Genomic DNA, 17,915 nt, shown 5'->3' with positions numbered 1-17,915 from the left:
ATTTGGGTTTTGTTTATTTGTTGGCTTCATTTTTTATTTTGTTTATGTTTGTTTTTTGATGCTGGGGGTCAAGCCCAGAGCTTCATACATGCTATGAATGTGCTCTACCACTAACTAAATCCCTGAGCAAGAGTTCAAGTCTAAAATGAGCTTTACTGTGACCTGGAGGGGGGGTGCAGTGGGTAGAGGGTTGGGTTTATAAGTAGGAAGGGGGTGTTTTTAAATCTTTATTTATTGGGTAGAAACAGCCAGAAATTGAGAGACGGGGAGACAGAAAGGGAGAGAGTTAGAAAGATACCTGCAGCCCACCACTTGTGAAGCTTTCCCCTTGCAGGCAAGGACAGGGGGCTTGAACCTGGGTCCTTGCACATTGTAATGTGTGTGTTCAACCAAGTGCACCACCACCTGGCCCCTCTTTTCTCTCTTGTGTTAATGAATAAATGGTCTTGAAAAAAATATCAAAATCAAGTTTTATTGCGGTATGATCTATGTACTACAATATATAGCTAGTTCTAAATATAGAGTTAAATAACTTTTAAGAAATTCATAGCCTAAGGGGCTGGGTGGTGGCGCACGTGGCTGAGTGCACGTCACAGTGCACAAGGACTTGCGTTCAAGCCCCTGCTCCCCACCTGCAGGAAGAAAGCTCTATGAGCGGTGAAGCAGGGCTGCTGGTGTTTCTCTTTCTCTCTCCTTTTCTGTCTCCCCCTCTCCTCTCAGTTTCTGGTCGTCTCCATCCAATAAATAAATAAAGATAATACAAAAATTCATTAGAAATAAAAAGAGAATCTATAGTTGTGAGTCTATCTTATGGTCTAAGAAACTTTGTGCCTAGCAGTAGTTGAACTCCATGCTCAGCCCTACAATCCTTCACCTACTTTATCTGTTTACTTACTAGAGACAGAGAAATTGATAGGGAAAGGGCAGGTAGATAAATGACAGATAGGTAGATAGATAGATAGACAGATAGACCTGAAGCACTTCTTCGTGGATCGTGAAGCTTCCCCCCTTAAGTTAGGGACCGGGGTCTTGAACTCGGATCTATGTATGTTAATAATATGTACTCTCAACCGGGTGTGTTACCACTGGCCTGTCATCTGTTCTCTGTTCCTCTGGGTGATCCTTTCTGGGACATTCCTAGACTGTGCACTGACCTCTATCTGACAGGATGCTCTGGTAACCTCTGTGCTGCTGCATGTACCATCATCTCGGTCCCTGGTCACTAGAGTACAGGCTGTTACTACATTTTGTGTTAAGGCTGTTTCTTCTCTGACTGCCAGGCAAACACCAGATGTTGTAGCGAATCATCTGAGACCTGAGGCTGTATCGCAGCCTCTGTTTTCTGCTTTCTATTTCCTCTGATTAGATACCCTCCACCCTAGGGTGAGGGGAGACAGCATACAGACTCTCCTGCCTGAGGCTCCCAGGTCCCAGGTTTAATCCCCCGCACCACCATAAACTAGAGCTGAGCAGGGCTCTGGTCTTTTCTCTCTGTATCTTCAACAACAACAACAACAACAATAAAATAAATTAAAAACAATTTCCACCCGCACTCATATTTCAGTGATCCAAAGCTCAGAGAACCTGTCAGACCAGGTTGTGTCCTCTCCCTCCTCTCATTATGGGAACTCCACAGACCTTTCATGATCACTGAGTGTCACTGTCAGCCCCGCCAGCCTGAGTGCTGGGGATCTTGTCTGCTTGGCTCAGCTTGGATCCCAGTTCTCGCTCTAGTCCCTGGATCCCAGCAGATGCTCAATCAGAGTTGCTGAAGGCAGGAGGTGAGAGAAAAGGGAGGTGTCCCAGTCTGGACACAGACCTGGGCTACAGTGTCTGCCCCCTTCTGGCTCACCGTTACTCCTGCAGGGTAGGCTCCTGGGCCCTGATTCTGAGTTGGCTTCCTGCAGGTATGGCTGAAAGGGACACCGCTGAGAAGTCACCTCCCCTAGGGGTCCTCCCTGACTGCAGTACCAACCCAGAGGAAGCAGTGCCCACCAGGTGACTCCCAGGGCCCTTCCACCACATGGCCACAGCAGGACAGGTGTTGTCTGCCAGCCCACAGGATGCCAGGGAGGCAGCTGGGCCAGGGGAGGCGGTGGGGTCTGGGCCGGATCCCTGCGTGTGTGGCAAGGCTGTGCACATGGCTCTGAGCTGCTCACAACCTGGAGATCCAGCCGCTGCCACTCCCCCCCCCATGCCCAGCAGAGGCTACGGGCAGAGGTGTGGGGACTCAGCCCTGTGAAGCTGTCTCTGCAGAAAGGGGACCAGGCCACTCGCCCCCCCCCCCATGCCCAGCAGAGGCTACGAGCAGAAGTGTGGGGACTCAGCCCTGTGAAGCTGTCTCTGCAGAAAGGGGACCAGGCCACTCCCCCCCCCCCATGCCCAGCAGAGGCTACGGGCAGAGGTGTGGGGACTCAGCCCTGTGAAGCTGTCTCTGCAGAAAGGGGACCAGGCCACTCCCCCCCCATGCCCAGCAGAGGCTACGGGCAGAGGTGTGGGGACTCAGCCCTGTGAAGCTGTCTCTGCAGAAAGGGGACCAGGCCACTCCCCCCCCCCCCATGCCCAGCAGAGGCTACGGGCAGAGGTGTGGGGACTCAGCCCTGTGAATCTGTCTCTGCAGAAAGGGGACCAGGCCACTTCCCCCCCCCCATGCCCAGCAGAGGCTACGGGCAGAGGTGTGGGGACTCAGCCCTGTGAAGCTGTCTCTGCAGAAAGGGGACCAGGCCACTTCCCCGCCCCCCATGCCCAGCAGAGGCTACGGGCAGAGGTGTGGGGACTCAGCCCTGTGAAGCTGTCTCTGCAGAAAGGGGACCAGGCCTGAGCATATGCTTCTGCTTTCCTCTCCAGACTGTTTACTGACCTCTGGCTTCTCTCCTGCAGCAGTGAGGGGCAAGCCAGGGGTGTCACCCACGCCTGGGAGGATGCCTCCACTCCAACCAGTGTCCCCATCTCCTCCTCCTCCACAGGAAAGCCTATTTTCATTCCAGGTAATGTCCATTCTCCGGGGACAGGGGATTCCTCCCAGGTGACCAGAGGGACAGATGGAGGCTTCTTCCCTGCCTGGTGACAGAACACTTTGGGCTGGGGGGGGGGGGGCAGAGACCAGGGCTGAGGAAGGTCTGCATCTTCCGGTGCTGGGGTTGGGACTCATCATTTTCTTTCTTTCTTTCTTTCTCTTTTTCTAATTTTTTTTTTAAAAAATCATTTTTATTTATTTATTTATTTATTGGGTAGAGACAGTCAGAAATTGAAAGGAAAGGGGTGATAGGGAGAGAGACACCCGCAACACTGCTTCGCCACTCGTGCAGGTGGGGACTGGGGGCTTGAACCCCGGTCCTTGCGCACTGTAACATGTGAGCTCAACCAGGTGTGCCACTATCCAGCCTTGGATTCTGTTACTTCCTGGTGATCTTACTTCATTCTTGTGAACAGAGTTTTTAAAATTTTTTTTCTTTTTTCTTTCTTTATTTCCTTTTGTTGCCCTTGTTTATTGCTGTAGTTATTATTGATGTTGTTGGATAGGACAGAGAGAAATGGAGAGAGGAAGGGAAGACAGAGAGGGGGAGAGAAAGACAGACACCTGCAGACCTGCTTCACCACCTGTGAAGCGACTCCCCTGCACTTGGGGAGCCAGGGGGCTGGAACCTGGATCCTTAATGCACTTTTTCTTAAGTGCGATTCGTTTCAGGGCCTGCAGTTTTGCTGATGGGCACGAGGTGGCGGTAGCTCTCAAGCTAGCGTTGATACTAATCATTCAGAATTTACAGCCTCCACAACTTTCAAAAGCAAATCTACAGCCCCAGCCCGGGCTAGCCTCCCTGAACCAGAACCCAAAATTAATTAATTAATTAATTAATTAAAAAAAAACAACAGAGCCCTGCTCAGCTCTGGCTTATGGTGGTGCGGGGGACTGAACCTGAGACTTTGGAGCTTCAGGCATGAGAGTCTTTGCATAGCTATTATGCTATCCACCTTCTGCCCTTTCTTCCTCTCTTTTCCTGTCTCTTTCATGATTTAATTTTTTTATATATATTTACTTTCCCTTTTGTTGCTCTTATTGTTTTTATTGTTGTTGTAGTTATCGTTGCTGTTATTGATGTTGTTGGATAGGACAGAGAGAAATGGAGAGAGGAGGGCAAGACAGAGAGGGGAAGAGAAAGATAGACACCTGCAGACCTGCTTGTGAAGTGACTGTCCTGCAGGTGGGGAGCCGGGGCCTCAAACCGAGATTCTAATGCTGGTCTTTTGCTTCGAGCCATGTGTGCTTAACCCGCTGTGCTACAGCCAGACTCCCTCTTTCATGATTTATTAGTGATTTACAAAATCATATGACTATAGGGGTATAATTCCACACTATTACCCCCACCAGAGTTCTGTGTCCTCAGACCCCAAGTCATTTTTTTTAAAGCTTTATTTATTAACTGATGAGAGAGATTTGGGAGAGAGGGAATGGAAACACCACTATGGCACTCGAAACAGAGATGAAACTCGTGATCCCATGCCTGACAGTCTAAGGCTTCATCCACTGTGCCACTGCCGGGTGGCTCCAGGCTCAGGGCTTTGGTCTGTCAGCCCCTGTGGTTTCTGGGTCCCAGGGGGAGCAGGAAGCAGGCTGCCCTCAGCCCTGTGTTGAGTGGCAGCAGTGGGGCCCTGGACGCCGTGTGCCGTGCAGTGGACGTCGGTGGCTGTCGGGGATACAGGGCTGCCTCTGTCTTGCAGAGCCCGTGATCTTCCTGGTGATCGTGCTGGTGGTGGGCGTCAGCTCTTGCTTCTTCCTGTACCATTGCCAGCTGTGCAAGAAGTGGATCCAGCAGAGTGAGTCCGCCCGCCCTGGGCCCTGGGGAGGACGTGGCCCTGGCCCCTGGCTACCCTGCCCTCTGAGATGCCCTCTGCCTCCTGTTGTTTCAGAGCTTCATCTGTGCCACCCAAACCCGATCCCCCGGCCCCAGCAGGAACCCGTGGGTAGGTGCCCAGCCATCTACAGGGGTGCCAGTCACAGGGCAGTGTGGGGGCCAGCTTGGGGGTCCCCTGCCCAGCAGCTGCCTCTCCTGCTCCTGCACCTTCTTCTCTGTCAGGAATGTCACCCAGGGGTCAGTGTGATGTGTCTCAGGAGTGACTCTGCATGACTATCCTGTTATCTCCTCAGCCCTCCCCCACTCCCAGTACAGCATTTGGATGGGACTGGGGGGGGGGGGATGAATCCATCTCATCTTTCATTCTTTGCTCCACCCAAGCTCCCCTCCTCCCCACAACCAGAAGAAACCCCCCACAATGCCCTTTTTCCTCCCCTCCTCTGTCCCCAAAGCTAAGTTCCTACCCCATCCATCTTCTTTCCGAGCTCCTTCTGCCATAAGCCTGCTCCCCATTGTGGGGAGGCCAGAAGGCCTGGGAGATGGGATCCTTACAAGTGAGGGATAGCCCTTGCGTGCGTTACTGGATTCCCCAGGGTCCAACTTTCCTTTTTTTTGTTTAAATTAATTAATTTATTATTGGGTAGAAACAGAGAGAAATCGAGATTGAGAGGAGATTGAGAGGGAGAGAGACGCCTGCAGCTCTGCTTCACCACTCGTGAAACTTCACCCTTACAGGTGGGGACCAGGGCCTTGAACCCGGGTCCTTACACATTGTTGTATGTGTGCTTAACCAGATGCGCCACTGCCTGGCCCTGGGTTCCAGCCTCCTTATCTGTGAAATGAGAGAAGTGGCTGTTCCTTCAGAGGTTGAACTAGAGGATCAGTCCAGATGGGGGTCACCCAGGGCCAGGGCTCCCATAGACAGTGGGCGCCCTTTGTTTCCAGAGGGTCTGTGCTTGGTGTGTGGGCTTCTCTCAGGTCCTCCTGAACTCTATACTGTGCCCCTAGTCCCCTCTTCTCTCAGTTCAGGCTGATGGTGGTGTGGGGGATCGAACCTGAGATCTCAGAGCTCCAGACAGGAAAGTCCTTTGCAGAGCCATTATGCTGTTTCCCCAGCCTTAGATTGTTCTGTTCCTTTTCTGGGCCTTGCTCTCTGATCCTTGCCCAGCCTCTAGGCCACCTCTTCCAGAGGGCCCTCCAGGATGGCAATGACCATCTTGTGCTGGTGCCTTCTCTCCTCTGTGCAGAGTCTTACTTAGTACTCCACAGTGTTGACTGAGCACCTACTATGTCCTAGACCCTGACCACAGGGAAAGAGAGGCACTGAATTGTGTTGGCATAGCTTCTAATTTGGGCGTAAGATTCCATAGACTTTCACCAGATCCAAGGACCCCAGGGCTTCCTGATGATCCTGTTAGGAGGAGGCTCCTGGGTGGCTGGGAAGGTGGGTGGTTGGCCTTCGTCACAAAGCCTGGAGGTGCCATCCCGCCCCCGTCTCCCCAGGACACTTGGGGAGCAGCAGTATGAACACCCCAGGCCCCCAAGACATGTTTTCAATGTGATGAGTTTCCCCTTTGCGAGGGGGGTTTTTGTGTTTTGATGGTTTCAAGCCTTTTTCCGTGAGCTCTCAATCTCTACTCTTACTGAAACCTGCCTTTGCTTTCTTGACATTTTTCTAGTATTAGAATTTCCACCGCCGTCAGGTTTTTTTTTTTTTTTTCTTCTTCTTCAAACTTTCATGATGGTAGTTTTCTCACAAAAAGGAAGAGAGGGAGCTTTCCCTGAAGAATTTAGTCCTACACGGAACAGAGTCCAAGACTGGGGTGGTTGGCGGGGGGGGGGGGGGGCGGAGGCGAGATTCTCCTTTTTGGGGCCACTTCTGATCCTTGGTTTCTGCTGGGGCTTTTGCACCGGGTTCTAGGTGTGATATGGATGGTAGGTGAGAAGGGAGTGGGCAGGTATCTATTTATTTAATTATTTATTACCAGAACCCTGCTCAGCTCTGGCCTATGGTGGTGCAGGGAATTGAACCTGGGACCTTGGCTCCTCAGGCATTAAGAGTCTGTCTGTATAACCACAATGCTACACCCCCCCCCACCCTCATTCAGTCTGTTTGCTCAGTCCTGCATCCAGATCCTTCTCACTTAGCTTCCTCCAGTGCCTCTGTGCTGGGCCAGGCACCCACCTAGCTCCCCTGAGAACAGACACCCCAACAGTCCCCATCTGGAGCGCCTTGACTTGATGGTGTGTGTGTCTTTTGGTGGTGGGTTTTGCAAAACATGTAAAAATGCTTGCTTTCCCCCTCCTCCCTCTCTCCCTCCTTCCCTCATAAAGCTCCTTCTTGTAATTGTAGCCACTTCACAGATGGGGGGATGCACAGGACACAGGAAGACAAAGGCACTAATTCCAGTGTCACTTGGCTAATAGTAACCAGTACAGCCAGAGAGAGAGGGAGAGGGAGAGGGAGAGGGAGAGGGAGAGGGAGAGGGAGAGGGAGAGGGAGAGGAAGAGAGGGAGAGGGAGAGGGAGAGGGAGAGGGAGAGAGGTTTTGGTGTGTTTTGCAACAATTTCAGACTCACCGAGAAGTTTCAGGTACAAGGTGAAACATCTGTTTTTCTCAGACCATGTGCAAGTTAGTGACTCGATATCTTTTCACCCCCGAACTTGTGTCATTCAGGGAAACAGGTTGTGCTTTCATGTGCCTGAAGTAAGGTCATAGGCAGTAGAGATTTTGCCTATTTGCCTATTTGCCTATTTTGCCTATTTGCCATTTGACAAATGTCCAACCCCCCGGGCAGGTTTCCTCCTCCTCAGCCCCAGTGCTGGTCCACTGAGCAGAACCCACTGGTGGGGAGTCTCGTGCCGCCTCTGGGCGTCCTGGCACCCAGTCTCTGTGGGTCTAGGTTGGGTCCTTGGGCTTTTCCTTCTCACTGGGACCGTGTCCCGTTCAGGTCACCCCAGCCACTCAGCGGCCACCGTCATCTTGGCCTGGTCTACATACCCCCCCACTGTGGTCTGTCTGGCCTTGGGTATCTGGCAGGAAGACCCCCGGCAAGAGACCAGCTCCCTCTTGTAGCTGCCGTCCCACCAGGTTTCTGCTGTGTCTCTCCCTGTGTCACTGGCTGTGAGACCATGGGGTCTGGTGAGACTTTCACCTGGGAGTTACTCTCTCCCCACAGCTGACGGCTAAGTATTCTGGAGAGAGTAATAACCTTTTTCTCAGTGGACTTGCCTTTTTCCCCTTTAAGGTTACACCTGTAGGGACTCATGGCTTCCTTTTTATTCTATTACCATTATTATTAGTAGTAGAAGAAGTAATGGTAATGGTTGGTAATGGTGATGGTAATGGTTGGTAATGGTGATGGTAATAGTAATGGTTGGTAATGGTTGGTAATGGCAATGGTTGGTAATGGTGATGGTAATAGTAATGGTTGGTAATGGTGATGGTAATGGTTGGTAATGGTGATGGTAATGGTAATGGTTGGTAATGGTAATGGTTGGTAATGGTAATGGTGATGGTAATGAATGGTTGGTAATGGTAATGGTTGGTAATGGTGATGGTAATGGTAATGGTTGGTAATGGTTGGTAATGGTGATGGTAATGGTTGGTAATGGTGATGGTAATGGTTGGTAATGGTAATGGTTGGTAACGGTGATGGTAATAGTAATGGTTGGTAATGATGATGGTAATGGTAATGGTGATGGTGATTGTCGTATGCTTTACATTGGTTTGTTCTAGCCCTCCCTCGCCAAGAGAATTGGATCAGTCCAGTTAATTTCACGGGCCCGCTTGGCCCCGCCCCAAGGAACCCCAGGAGAGGGTTCCTGAGTTGGAGAGTGCCAGAGTTTCAGAGGGTTCCCCAATACGAGAGTTCCAGAGTTCCAGAGTAAGAGAGAGTTCCTGAGTTCGAGAGTAAGAGAGAGTGTGCTTGCGCTGCCGCAAAGAGACAGCAGAGTTCTGTTTGGTGATTAGTTTGTCTTAGTTTATGAATCGTTGTTCGTGAATAAAGAAATACAGCTTCCCTGCCCAGCCATTGTCTCTGCGTCTCTGTTCACCACCGCGAAGCCAACCTGGCCGGCAAGAGCCTCCGAAATTTTAACAACAGGTGATGGTGATGGTATTACCAGAGCACCACTCATTTATGGCATATGAGAGTGCTGGGATTGAACCTGGGAACTTGGAGCCTCAGGCAGGGAGACCTTTTTGCATGACTACTATGCAATAATGATAGCCCAGTAGCTAATATTACTCAGTTTGCATTCAGCCTTGGGAATTTATTTTATAATTAATTAATTAATCACTGCACAATTAACCACTGCACTGCTCTCATTTATGGTGGTGCAGAGGATTGAACCTGGGACTTGGAAGCCTCAGGTATGAGAGTCTTTTTGCATAACCATTATGCTATCTACCCCAGCTCCTCAATTTGCATTCAGACTGTCCCAGATTAAGCCAGTGGGAACCCCTTCCAGCTGTGATCTTGGGTCTTTTTTTTTCCAGCTGTGTCCTGGGTCCTCCTCCCCCCATCCCCATATGGTGCAGGAGAATGACATCAGAGTTTTGTACCTCAGTGATACAGCTGACTAGCCCCCCGGGGCTGCTTGTCTTCATTTCTAGAGAGAAGGGGCAGGTGGAGAGCACAGCCCTACACCACATCCCCTGGCGCACCTCCTGCATAGTACGACAGTCTCCTGGGCCCCCAAGTCAAGTCCTCACTTCTCTTTTTTTTTTTTCTTTTTGTCTTTCTCTCTCTCTCTCTTCCTTTCATCTTTTATTTATTTATTATTGGGTAGAGACAGAGGGAAATTGAGAGGGGAGGAGAAATAGAGAGGGAGAGAGACAGAGAGACACCTGCAGCCCTGCTTCACCACTCGTGAAGCTTCCCCCTGCAGGTGGGGACCGGGGGCTTGAACCCGGGTCCTTGTGCACTATCATGTGAGCGCCTAACTAGGTGTGCCACCATCTGGCCCCTGAGTCCTCCCTTTTGCACTTTCCTGTCTCTGCCCTGAATTGACAGTCTCATAGGAGCCCGGGCCATGAGTCTAAGAGTACTCATAATGAAAGTCTGGCTGAACTTCACTCCAGAGCCCACCTTGGGGTCTCTCCGCTCCTGGTGACTGGGATCCCAGACGAGGTGAAAGGGGAGAGTGACGGTGCTACAGAGCCGTCATGGCAGAGCTCACGTGCTTGGTGAGAGAGGCTCTTGGAGCAACCCCAGGGCACCATGCCCTTGGCCCAGGCCACCCTCCTACCCAGCACACATTATGCAGGGTCTGGTGCACATCCAGGAAGATCCTAGTTACCCCCCAAGCAAGAAGCCAGATAGAAGGAGACAGTGTGTGGAAGCAATCTTTTAAAAATTCATTCATTCATTCATTCATGATAATGTTGATTTACAAAATTCTAAGATAACAGGTATATAACTCCATACCATTCCCACTACCAGAATTCTGTGTCTCCATTCCCTCTATTAGAAAACTGCAGTGGTTTTTCCAAGGTCACAGATACGGGTTGACTATTATTTCTGTAATGGTTTGATCTAATCTAATATATATTTACTAGAGCCCTGGTCAGCTCTGGCTTATGGTGGTATAGGGGATTGAACTTGGGACTTTGGAGCCTCGGGCATGAGAATCTCTTTGCATAACCATTATGCTATCTACCGTCACACTTTGTTGCCCATTTTTCTTTTTTTTAATATTTATTTATTTATTCACTTTTGTTGCCCTTGTTTTATTGTTGTAGTTATTATTGATGTCGTTCTTATCCTGGATAGGACAGAGAGAAATGGAAAGAGGAGGGGAAGACAGAGAGGGGGAGAGAAAGACAGACACCTGCAGACCTGCTTCATCACCTGTGAAGTGACTCCTCTGTAGGTGAGGAGCTGGGGGCTCAAACCAGGATCCTCACCCCCAGTTCTTGAGCTTCGCACCACATGGACTTAGCCCACTGCGCTACCACCCGACTCCCTGTTGCCCATTTTTCTATGGTCTTGCCTTCTCTTCCTTCCTTCCTTAAAGATACTTATTTATTTGTTTGTTTGTTTATTTATTTTAAAGATAGGAGGAGAGAGTGAAAGAGCCAGACATCACTCTGGCACATGTACCACCAGGGGTGAACTTTGGACCTCATGCTTGAGACTCCAACACTTTATCCACTGCACCACCTCTCAGACCACTCGTCTTTTCTAAGCCACACGTCCACCAGCTACTACTTCCAAGTGTCGGAAACAGTATTTTCTAGGTGAAAGGCCCTTGAGGAACCTGAGCTCTGGAATCAGCACACTTTGCTCTGATGGTTTGTTACAGTTCACAGGCGTCGCTACTGAGGGCCTATGTTAGAGGCACTGGACTCCACCTTCTCACCTGTCTCTTCTCTTATACTGAGTTGGCATGGAGCCTGAGTTTTTCCCTTCTGTGAGCCGGTCTGCCATGCGGAGAAGCCAGCATGTGCCTCTTGGGCTCCTTCCCTTTTGAATATCTGTAATGATTTTAGATTTGAGAACAGTTTCAGACTTTTAGAAAACTTGAGGAGACAATACGCAGAGCACCTTGCACTTGTTGTCTCAGTTTTTTTTTTTATTTTTTTATTTTTTAATTTTTTTAGTTTTTAATTTTTTTTTATTTAAGAAAGGATTAATTAACAAAACCATAGGGTAGGAGGGGTACAACTCCACACAATTCCCACCGCCCAATCTCCATATCCCACCCCCTCCCCCAATAGCTTTCCCATTCTCTAGCCCTCTGGGAGCATGGACCCAGGGTCATTGAGGGTTGCAGAAGGTAGAAGGTCTGGCTTCTGTAATTGCTTCCTCGCTGAACATGGGCGTTGACTGGTCGGTCCATACTCCCAGTCTGCCTCTCTCTTTCCCTAGTAGGATGGGTCTCTGGGGAAGCTGAGCTCCAGGACACATTGGTGGTGTCTTCAATCCAGGAAGTCTGGCCGGCATCCTGATGATACCTGAAACCTGGTGACTGAAAAGAGAGTTAACGTACAAAGCCAAACAAATTGTTGAGCAATCATGGACCCAAAGCTTGGAAAAGTGGAGAGGAAGTATTAGGGAGGTACTCACTGCAAACTCTAGTATACTTCTGCTTTCTTACTTTGGTGCCATACTCCAAACTCAGTCAATTTCTGCTTTGCGTTTCTACTTCTTTTTTTTTTTTTTTTTTACATGCATAACATTCCCCAGATTCCCATTTAGCAATAAAACCCCCACTATTTCATTCATCATTTTTCATGGACCTGTATTCTCCCCACCCACCCACCTACCCCAGAGTCTTTTACTTTGGTGTAATACTCCAATTCCATTTCAGGTTCGACTTGTGTTTTCTTTTCTAATCTTGTTTTTCAACTTCGGCCTGAGAGTGAGATCATCCCATATTCATCCTTCTGTTTCTGACTTATTTCACTCAACATGATTTTTTCAAGGTCCATCCAAGATCGGCTGAAAACGGTGAAGTCACCATTTTTTACAGCTGAGTAGTATTCCATTGTGTATATATACCACAACTTGCTCTGAATGACTCTGAAAATGTCCAATAGTTCTAGGTTATCTATCTCTTCATTTAGCTCCCTTATGTCTTTACTGATTTTCTTCCTGGATGATCTGTCAAGTTGAGATAGTGGGGTGTTGAAGTCCCCTACTATGATTGTGTTACTGTTAACATATTGCTGTAGCTCTTTCAGTAGAAGTTTGATGTATTTAGATGGCTTCTCATTGGGTGCATAGATATTAATAATTGTTAAGTCCTCTTGATTGACTGATCCTCTGAGCATTAAGTAGTGTCCATTCCTATCTTTTTTAATCTTATCTATTTTAAAGTCTATCATGTCAGATATGAGAATAGCTGTTCCTGCCCTTTTTTGTGGGCCATTGGCTTGAATGATAGTTTTCCATCCTTTCACTTTAAGTCTGTGTTTGTCTTGTTGCGTTAGGTGAGTTTCCTGTAGACAACATATTGTTGGGTTGTGTTTTCTGATCCATCTTCCTACTCTGTGTCTTTTAATAGGTGAATTCAGGCCATTCACATTTATTGATATCAAAGATTGAAGATATTTTAACGCCATTCTTGTAGAGTTTTAGAGTGTTTTGATATATGTTCTATTTGTGGTGGTCTGGTTGTTTATAGGAAACCTTTCAGAACTTCTTTCAAGGCAGGCTTGGTGATGGTTGCTTCCTTCAACTGTTGCTTGTCTGAGAAGGTTTTGATGCTTCCATCTAGTCTGAATGACAGTCTAGCAGGATATAGTATTCTTGGCTGAAAGCCTTTCTCATTGAGCACTCGATAGATATCTTGCCATTCTCTTCTGGCCTGTAGTGTTTGTATGGAGAAGTCTGCTGCTAATCTTGTGGGTTTTCCTTTGTAGGTGACTCTTTGTTTTTCTCTTGCAGCCTTGAGGATCCTTTCTTTATCCTTATTCCTTTCCAATCTAAGTATGACATGTCTTGGTGTCTTTAGGTCTGGGTTAATTCTGTTTGGGACCCTCTGGGCTTCTTGAATCTTTATGTCTTTGGTGTTGTCTAGACTAGAGAAATTTTCAGCTATTATGGCCTGGAGAACGCTTTCTTCCTCCCCTTCTCTTTCTTCCTCTGGTAAGCCAATAATGCGTATATTGTTTCTTTTGAAGTCATCCCATAGGACTCTGTTGTTTTCAGCATCTCTTAATCTCTTTTTGAGATCTCTTACTTCTTCTTTAGTTGTCTCTAATTCATCCTCAATCTTGCTAATTCTGTCTTCAGCCTCATTGATTCTATTCTCTCTGCCCTCTACTGCTTTCTGGAGTTCATCTATTTTGTTGCCCTGCTCTGATACTGTTTTAGCTTGTTCAGCTAGTTGCCTTCTTAGCTCAGCAATTTCAGCTTTCAGCTCTCTAATAACCATGAGATAATTAGAATTTTCTTCCATATTCTCATTTGTTGTTCCTGCAGTTCTGATTACAATTTTTTCAAATTCTTTACTCACTCCTGTTATTATTTCCTTAGCTAATGTTTGGATGTTGAACTCGTTGTTTTGTGCTTTGCCCTCTGGAGGACTTTTAGCTGGACTCTTGTCCTGGTTCAAGTCTCCATTATTTTTTCTTGTTGTTTTAACCATTTTATATAAGTTAAGAGGTTTTTCACTCCCTGAGTTGGAGTTCAGTGGTGTAAAAGCCTTTTTTTTTTTCCCCTGTAGGCTATGGTAGCCTGAGGGCTTTTAAACTATCAATAGGCTTCTTGGCTTAATCACTGACTCCTGACCAAGAGATAAAGCAGGGTGTGGCAGAGATAATCCAGTGGTTATGCAAAGAGACTTTCACAGCCCCTCAGCTATGCCACCGAGGTATAGGTCTTCTCCTGAGTTTCCTGGTTAGATCTCTGTCCCCTGGTGTCCCTCCTGTTGCTGCTCCAGATTCTGAGGGTAGTAGCAATGGAGACGCAGAGTTGCACTTGGTGAGTCTCTGGGGAGTCCTTTCCTCCCTTCAGCTGTCCCCTTGTTGGTGGAGCAGACTGGAGGTGGTGTCTCCACTGACAAACTGTTGAACTGTTAGCAGTCACTTAATCTCTCCTTAGGCCCCTCTCTCCTCTCTGTCACCAGCCACGCGTGTTTGTACTCACGGGTGATTTACTGGGTTTCTGTGGTCATTCTAGTCCTGTCTTGTTTCGGTCCGGGTGGTCTCCTTTGGTATTCCTAGTTGATCCGGGAGAGGAGAGGAGAGGAGAGAAAGCGATCTGCTGCTCGTAGCTCTGCCTCCGGAAGTCTTCAGAGCGTTGTCTCAGTTTTTATTCATTCATTTATTGACTGGACAGAGACAGAGAAATCGAGTGGGAAGGGGGAGAGAAAGCAAGAGAGAGAGACCCCGGGGCCGGGTGGTGGCACACTTGCTTGAGCGCACATGTTACAATGCAGAGATCTGGGTTTCAGTCTCCTGCCCCTACCTGCAGGGGGGAAGCTTCACGGGCGGTGAAGCAGGGCTGCAGGCGTCTTTGTCTCTCTCTCCCTCTCTATCTCCCCTTCCCTCTCAATTTTTTTAAATATATATATATTTATTTATTTATTCCCTTTTGTTGCCCTTGTTGTTTTATTGTTGTAGTTATTATTGTTGTTGTTGTCATTGGATAGGACAGAGAGAAATGGAGAGAGGAGGGGAAGACAGAGAAGAGGAGAGAAAGACAGACACCTGCAGACCTGCTTCACCACCTGTGAAGCGAGTCCCCTGCAGGTGGGGAGCCGGGGTTCGTATCGGGATCCTTATGCCGGTCCTTGTGCTTTGCACCACTTGCGCTTAGCCTGCTGCACTACAGCCAGACTCCCCCCTCTCAATTTCTGTCGCTATCCAATAGTAAATAAATAAATACATTTTTAACAGCTGAGAAGGAAAGCGAAGATAGTGAGGGAGAAACAGAAACACCTGCAGCCCTGCTTCACTGAGTATGAAGCTTTCCCCCTGTGGGTGGAGCCCGGTGGCTTGAACCCGAGAACTTGAGCATGGTAGTGTGTACACTCAACTAGGGCCACCCCCTGCCCCTGGCCCCCAGGCAGGCCCTAGTGACCTGAGCTGAGAGGGTTGTGAGCAAAGAGGCCTCAGGTAGACTGATGGGCGGGGGGGGGGGGGGGGTGCTGTCTGCTCTCCATTACCTGACCTTGACACCCTCTGTGAGTTTCACCTGGAGCCACTCTGGGCGGCTATGGGCTGTGCAGACTCGGGGGACTCCAAGGTGGTGTCGGCAGCCACAGACGCACAGCAGAAACCCTCTGGGTCCTGGTGCACCACAGGGCATGTGTGTGTGGGGGTGGGGTGCTGGGGAGGGGTCTAGTGTGCGACTGGCTTTGTGGCAGGTGTGGTGGGGGATAGTCCTTTAGCTGCTGCTGACCCTGACCCCATCTACTCTGCTCCAGGCCAAGGCCTGATGGGTTCCTGATACCACAGGTGGGTTGGGGGTGGGGTGGTGGGAGAGGGATGGTAGGGGGGTGGATGGGGGTGAAGGGGGTGGGAGAAGGGTGAGGGGGGTGGGAAGGTGCGGGAGAGGGGTGGGGGGCCATGGCATTTGCTATGTGTGGGTGACCAGGCAGTTACTAGACCCTCCTTGATGAAGTCACCACTCTTTTTCTTCCTGCAGATCCCAGCCCTGGAAAGAAGCCATCAGTAAGTGGCCGGCCCCTCCCATGCTGCCCAGCCGGCAGCCACCTGCCCCTAAGCTCCATACCTGCTGTGAGGAGGCCAGCTGGTGGGACCTTCCCTCCCTGCTGCTCTGGGTCAAGCTGAGGCTGGGCAGCCCAGAATGGGGAGCTGTGAGCACAGCCGGGCCTTGGCCAGACTGCAGCCAGGGCTTGACCTGCCCCCTCTGCAGCCTTGAGCTTGGCTCATCCCGTTCCCCCCCACCACCGCGCCCCCCCCCCCCGGGGACTTCCAGAAGGGCTGGCCAGACCGTGAACTTGGTTTTGGAGATTGAATTTGACTTTTCCTCCACTCCTTCCCGAGTCTCACTCTTGGAGCTGGGAGCCCAGATCATGTAGTTTTTCAAACATCCCTAGCACAGAACCAGCACCTCCTAGGAGCTAGGTAGGCATCTTGCCTTGTGCTTTCTTGTGGCTGTTTCCGCTGGTTCTTATGGTGCTCAGAGATCAGCTCTGTTGCTGCATTGTGCAAAGGAGAGAGTGGAGGCCCAGACAGGCAAGATGGTTTCATAGTGAGAGAAGAAAGCAGTTAGGGTTTGTACCCTAGTCTGTGTGACTCCAGAGCCCTCTGAGCTGTCAGCTGTCATTCACTCCTAGTTAGAGCATTTGCTGTTCTTCTCTCTCTCTCCCCCTCTATCTCTCCCCCTCTCTCTATCTCTCCTTCTCCCTCTCCCTCCCTCTCTCCCTCTCCCTCTTTCCCTCTTTCTCTCTCTCCCTCTCTTCCTCTCCTCTCTCCCTCCCCCTCTCTCCCTCCTCCTTTCCCTCTCTTTCTCTCCCTCTCTCTCTCCCTCCCCCTTTCTCTCTTCCTCCCTCTCTCCCTCTCTCTTCCTTTCCCTCTCCTTCTCTCTCTCCCTCTTTCTCTCCCTCTCTCCCTCTTTCTCTCCCTCCCTCCCTCCCTCGCTTCCCCTGTCTCTCCCTCCCTCTCTCCCTCTTTCTTTCCCTCTCCCACTCCTCTCTCTCTCCCTCTCCTCATTAAGTTTGTCTCTGGGGCTTGGTTTCCAAACAGTAACTCCACCATTTCTGGCAGCCAGTTTTTCCTTTGCCTTTTTATTTTCTGAGAAGGAAAAAGGAGAGAGAGAGAGAGAGAGAGAGAGAGAGAGAGGACTGTGCAGCTCTGCTCCACCACCTCAAAGCTTCCCCAGTAGGGAGCCTGGGTCCTCCAGCTAACATGTAGCTCACCTGTCTGTTTTGAGGTGCTTTCTTTTTCTTTGTGCAGACGCTGGGGGCAGGGAGAGGGCTAGTCTGACTCAAGCATTATCTGAATGTGATGGGCTTGCCTTTGTTCAACTTGCCTTGAGGTTTAGTGGTGACATGTTCAAAGCCCCCCCCCCCCAACACATACTACTCAGGTTATATAGATTATGTGCTTTCTGAGTTATTCAAAAACCTTCCACTTTGAAAGGAAACATACATCAAAGCATTTTATGAGACCACTTTTTTTTTTCATTTGCCTGTAAAAGTCAAACGCTAACCACTTTCCTAAAGACATTGCGATTTGTACAATAAATTCATGGAATCGTAAAAGGCTACCCTCCCGGGCCACCTGCAAAGTGGTGTTGTGGGCAGAGCAAAAGACTTTGAAGCATGAGGTCCCAGGCTTGATCCCTGGCACTGTGTGTGCCAGAGTGATGCTCTGGTTCTCTCTCTCATAAGTAAATAACACTCATTTTCTTAAAGACCTAGGCACCAGGTACAAGTACTGGTCCAGACAGGAACTGCCCCTGAAAGCCACTTGATACCTGTGCCTTCAACTCCTGCTCTGTCGAGGAAATGGACGCTGATATTAGCCACCTGCTGGAATTACTGTTGGGATCAACCTAGGCAGGGGGTCCCTCCCCCAAGAAAAGCCCCCCCCATGGCTTTCTATCTATTCTTTTATTTCATTATGCATTTGTGTGCTTA

General features: G+C 49.3%; 1 protein-coding gene across 1 annotated transcript in view; it reads left to right on the top strand.

Moving 5' to 3' along the window:
• TNFRSF8 (TNF receptor superfamily member 8) overlaps nucleotides 1–17,915 on the top strand; it is an 86,851-nt gene that overhangs the window by 55,740 nt on the left and 13,196 nt on the right. The window contains exons 8-12 of the mRNA XM_060204960.1: nucleotides 1,908–1,998; nucleotides 2,881–2,987; nucleotides 4,720–4,815; nucleotides 4,909–4,962; nucleotides 7,805–7,925. Coding sequence (XP_060060943.1) covers nucleotides 1,908–1,998; nucleotides 2,881–2,987; nucleotides 4,720–4,815; nucleotides 4,909–4,962; nucleotides 7,805–7,925 — 469 coding nt within the window. The remainder of the gene's footprint in view (nucleotides 1–1,907; nucleotides 1,999–2,880; nucleotides 2,988–4,719; nucleotides 4,816–4,908; nucleotides 4,963–7,804; nucleotides 7,926–17,915) is intronic.

This window comes from Erinaceus europaeus, chromosome 13 (assembly GCF_950295315.1).
Source record: "Erinaceus europaeus chromosome 13, mEriEur2.1, whole genome shotgun sequence".
Taxonomy (NCBI): domain Eukaryota; kingdom Metazoa; phylum Chordata; class Mammalia; order Eulipotyphla; family Erinaceidae; genus Erinaceus; species Erinaceus europaeus.
The sequence above is the reverse complement of the archived record's forward strand: the minus strand, read 5'-3'. Positions and strand labels throughout refer to the sequence as shown.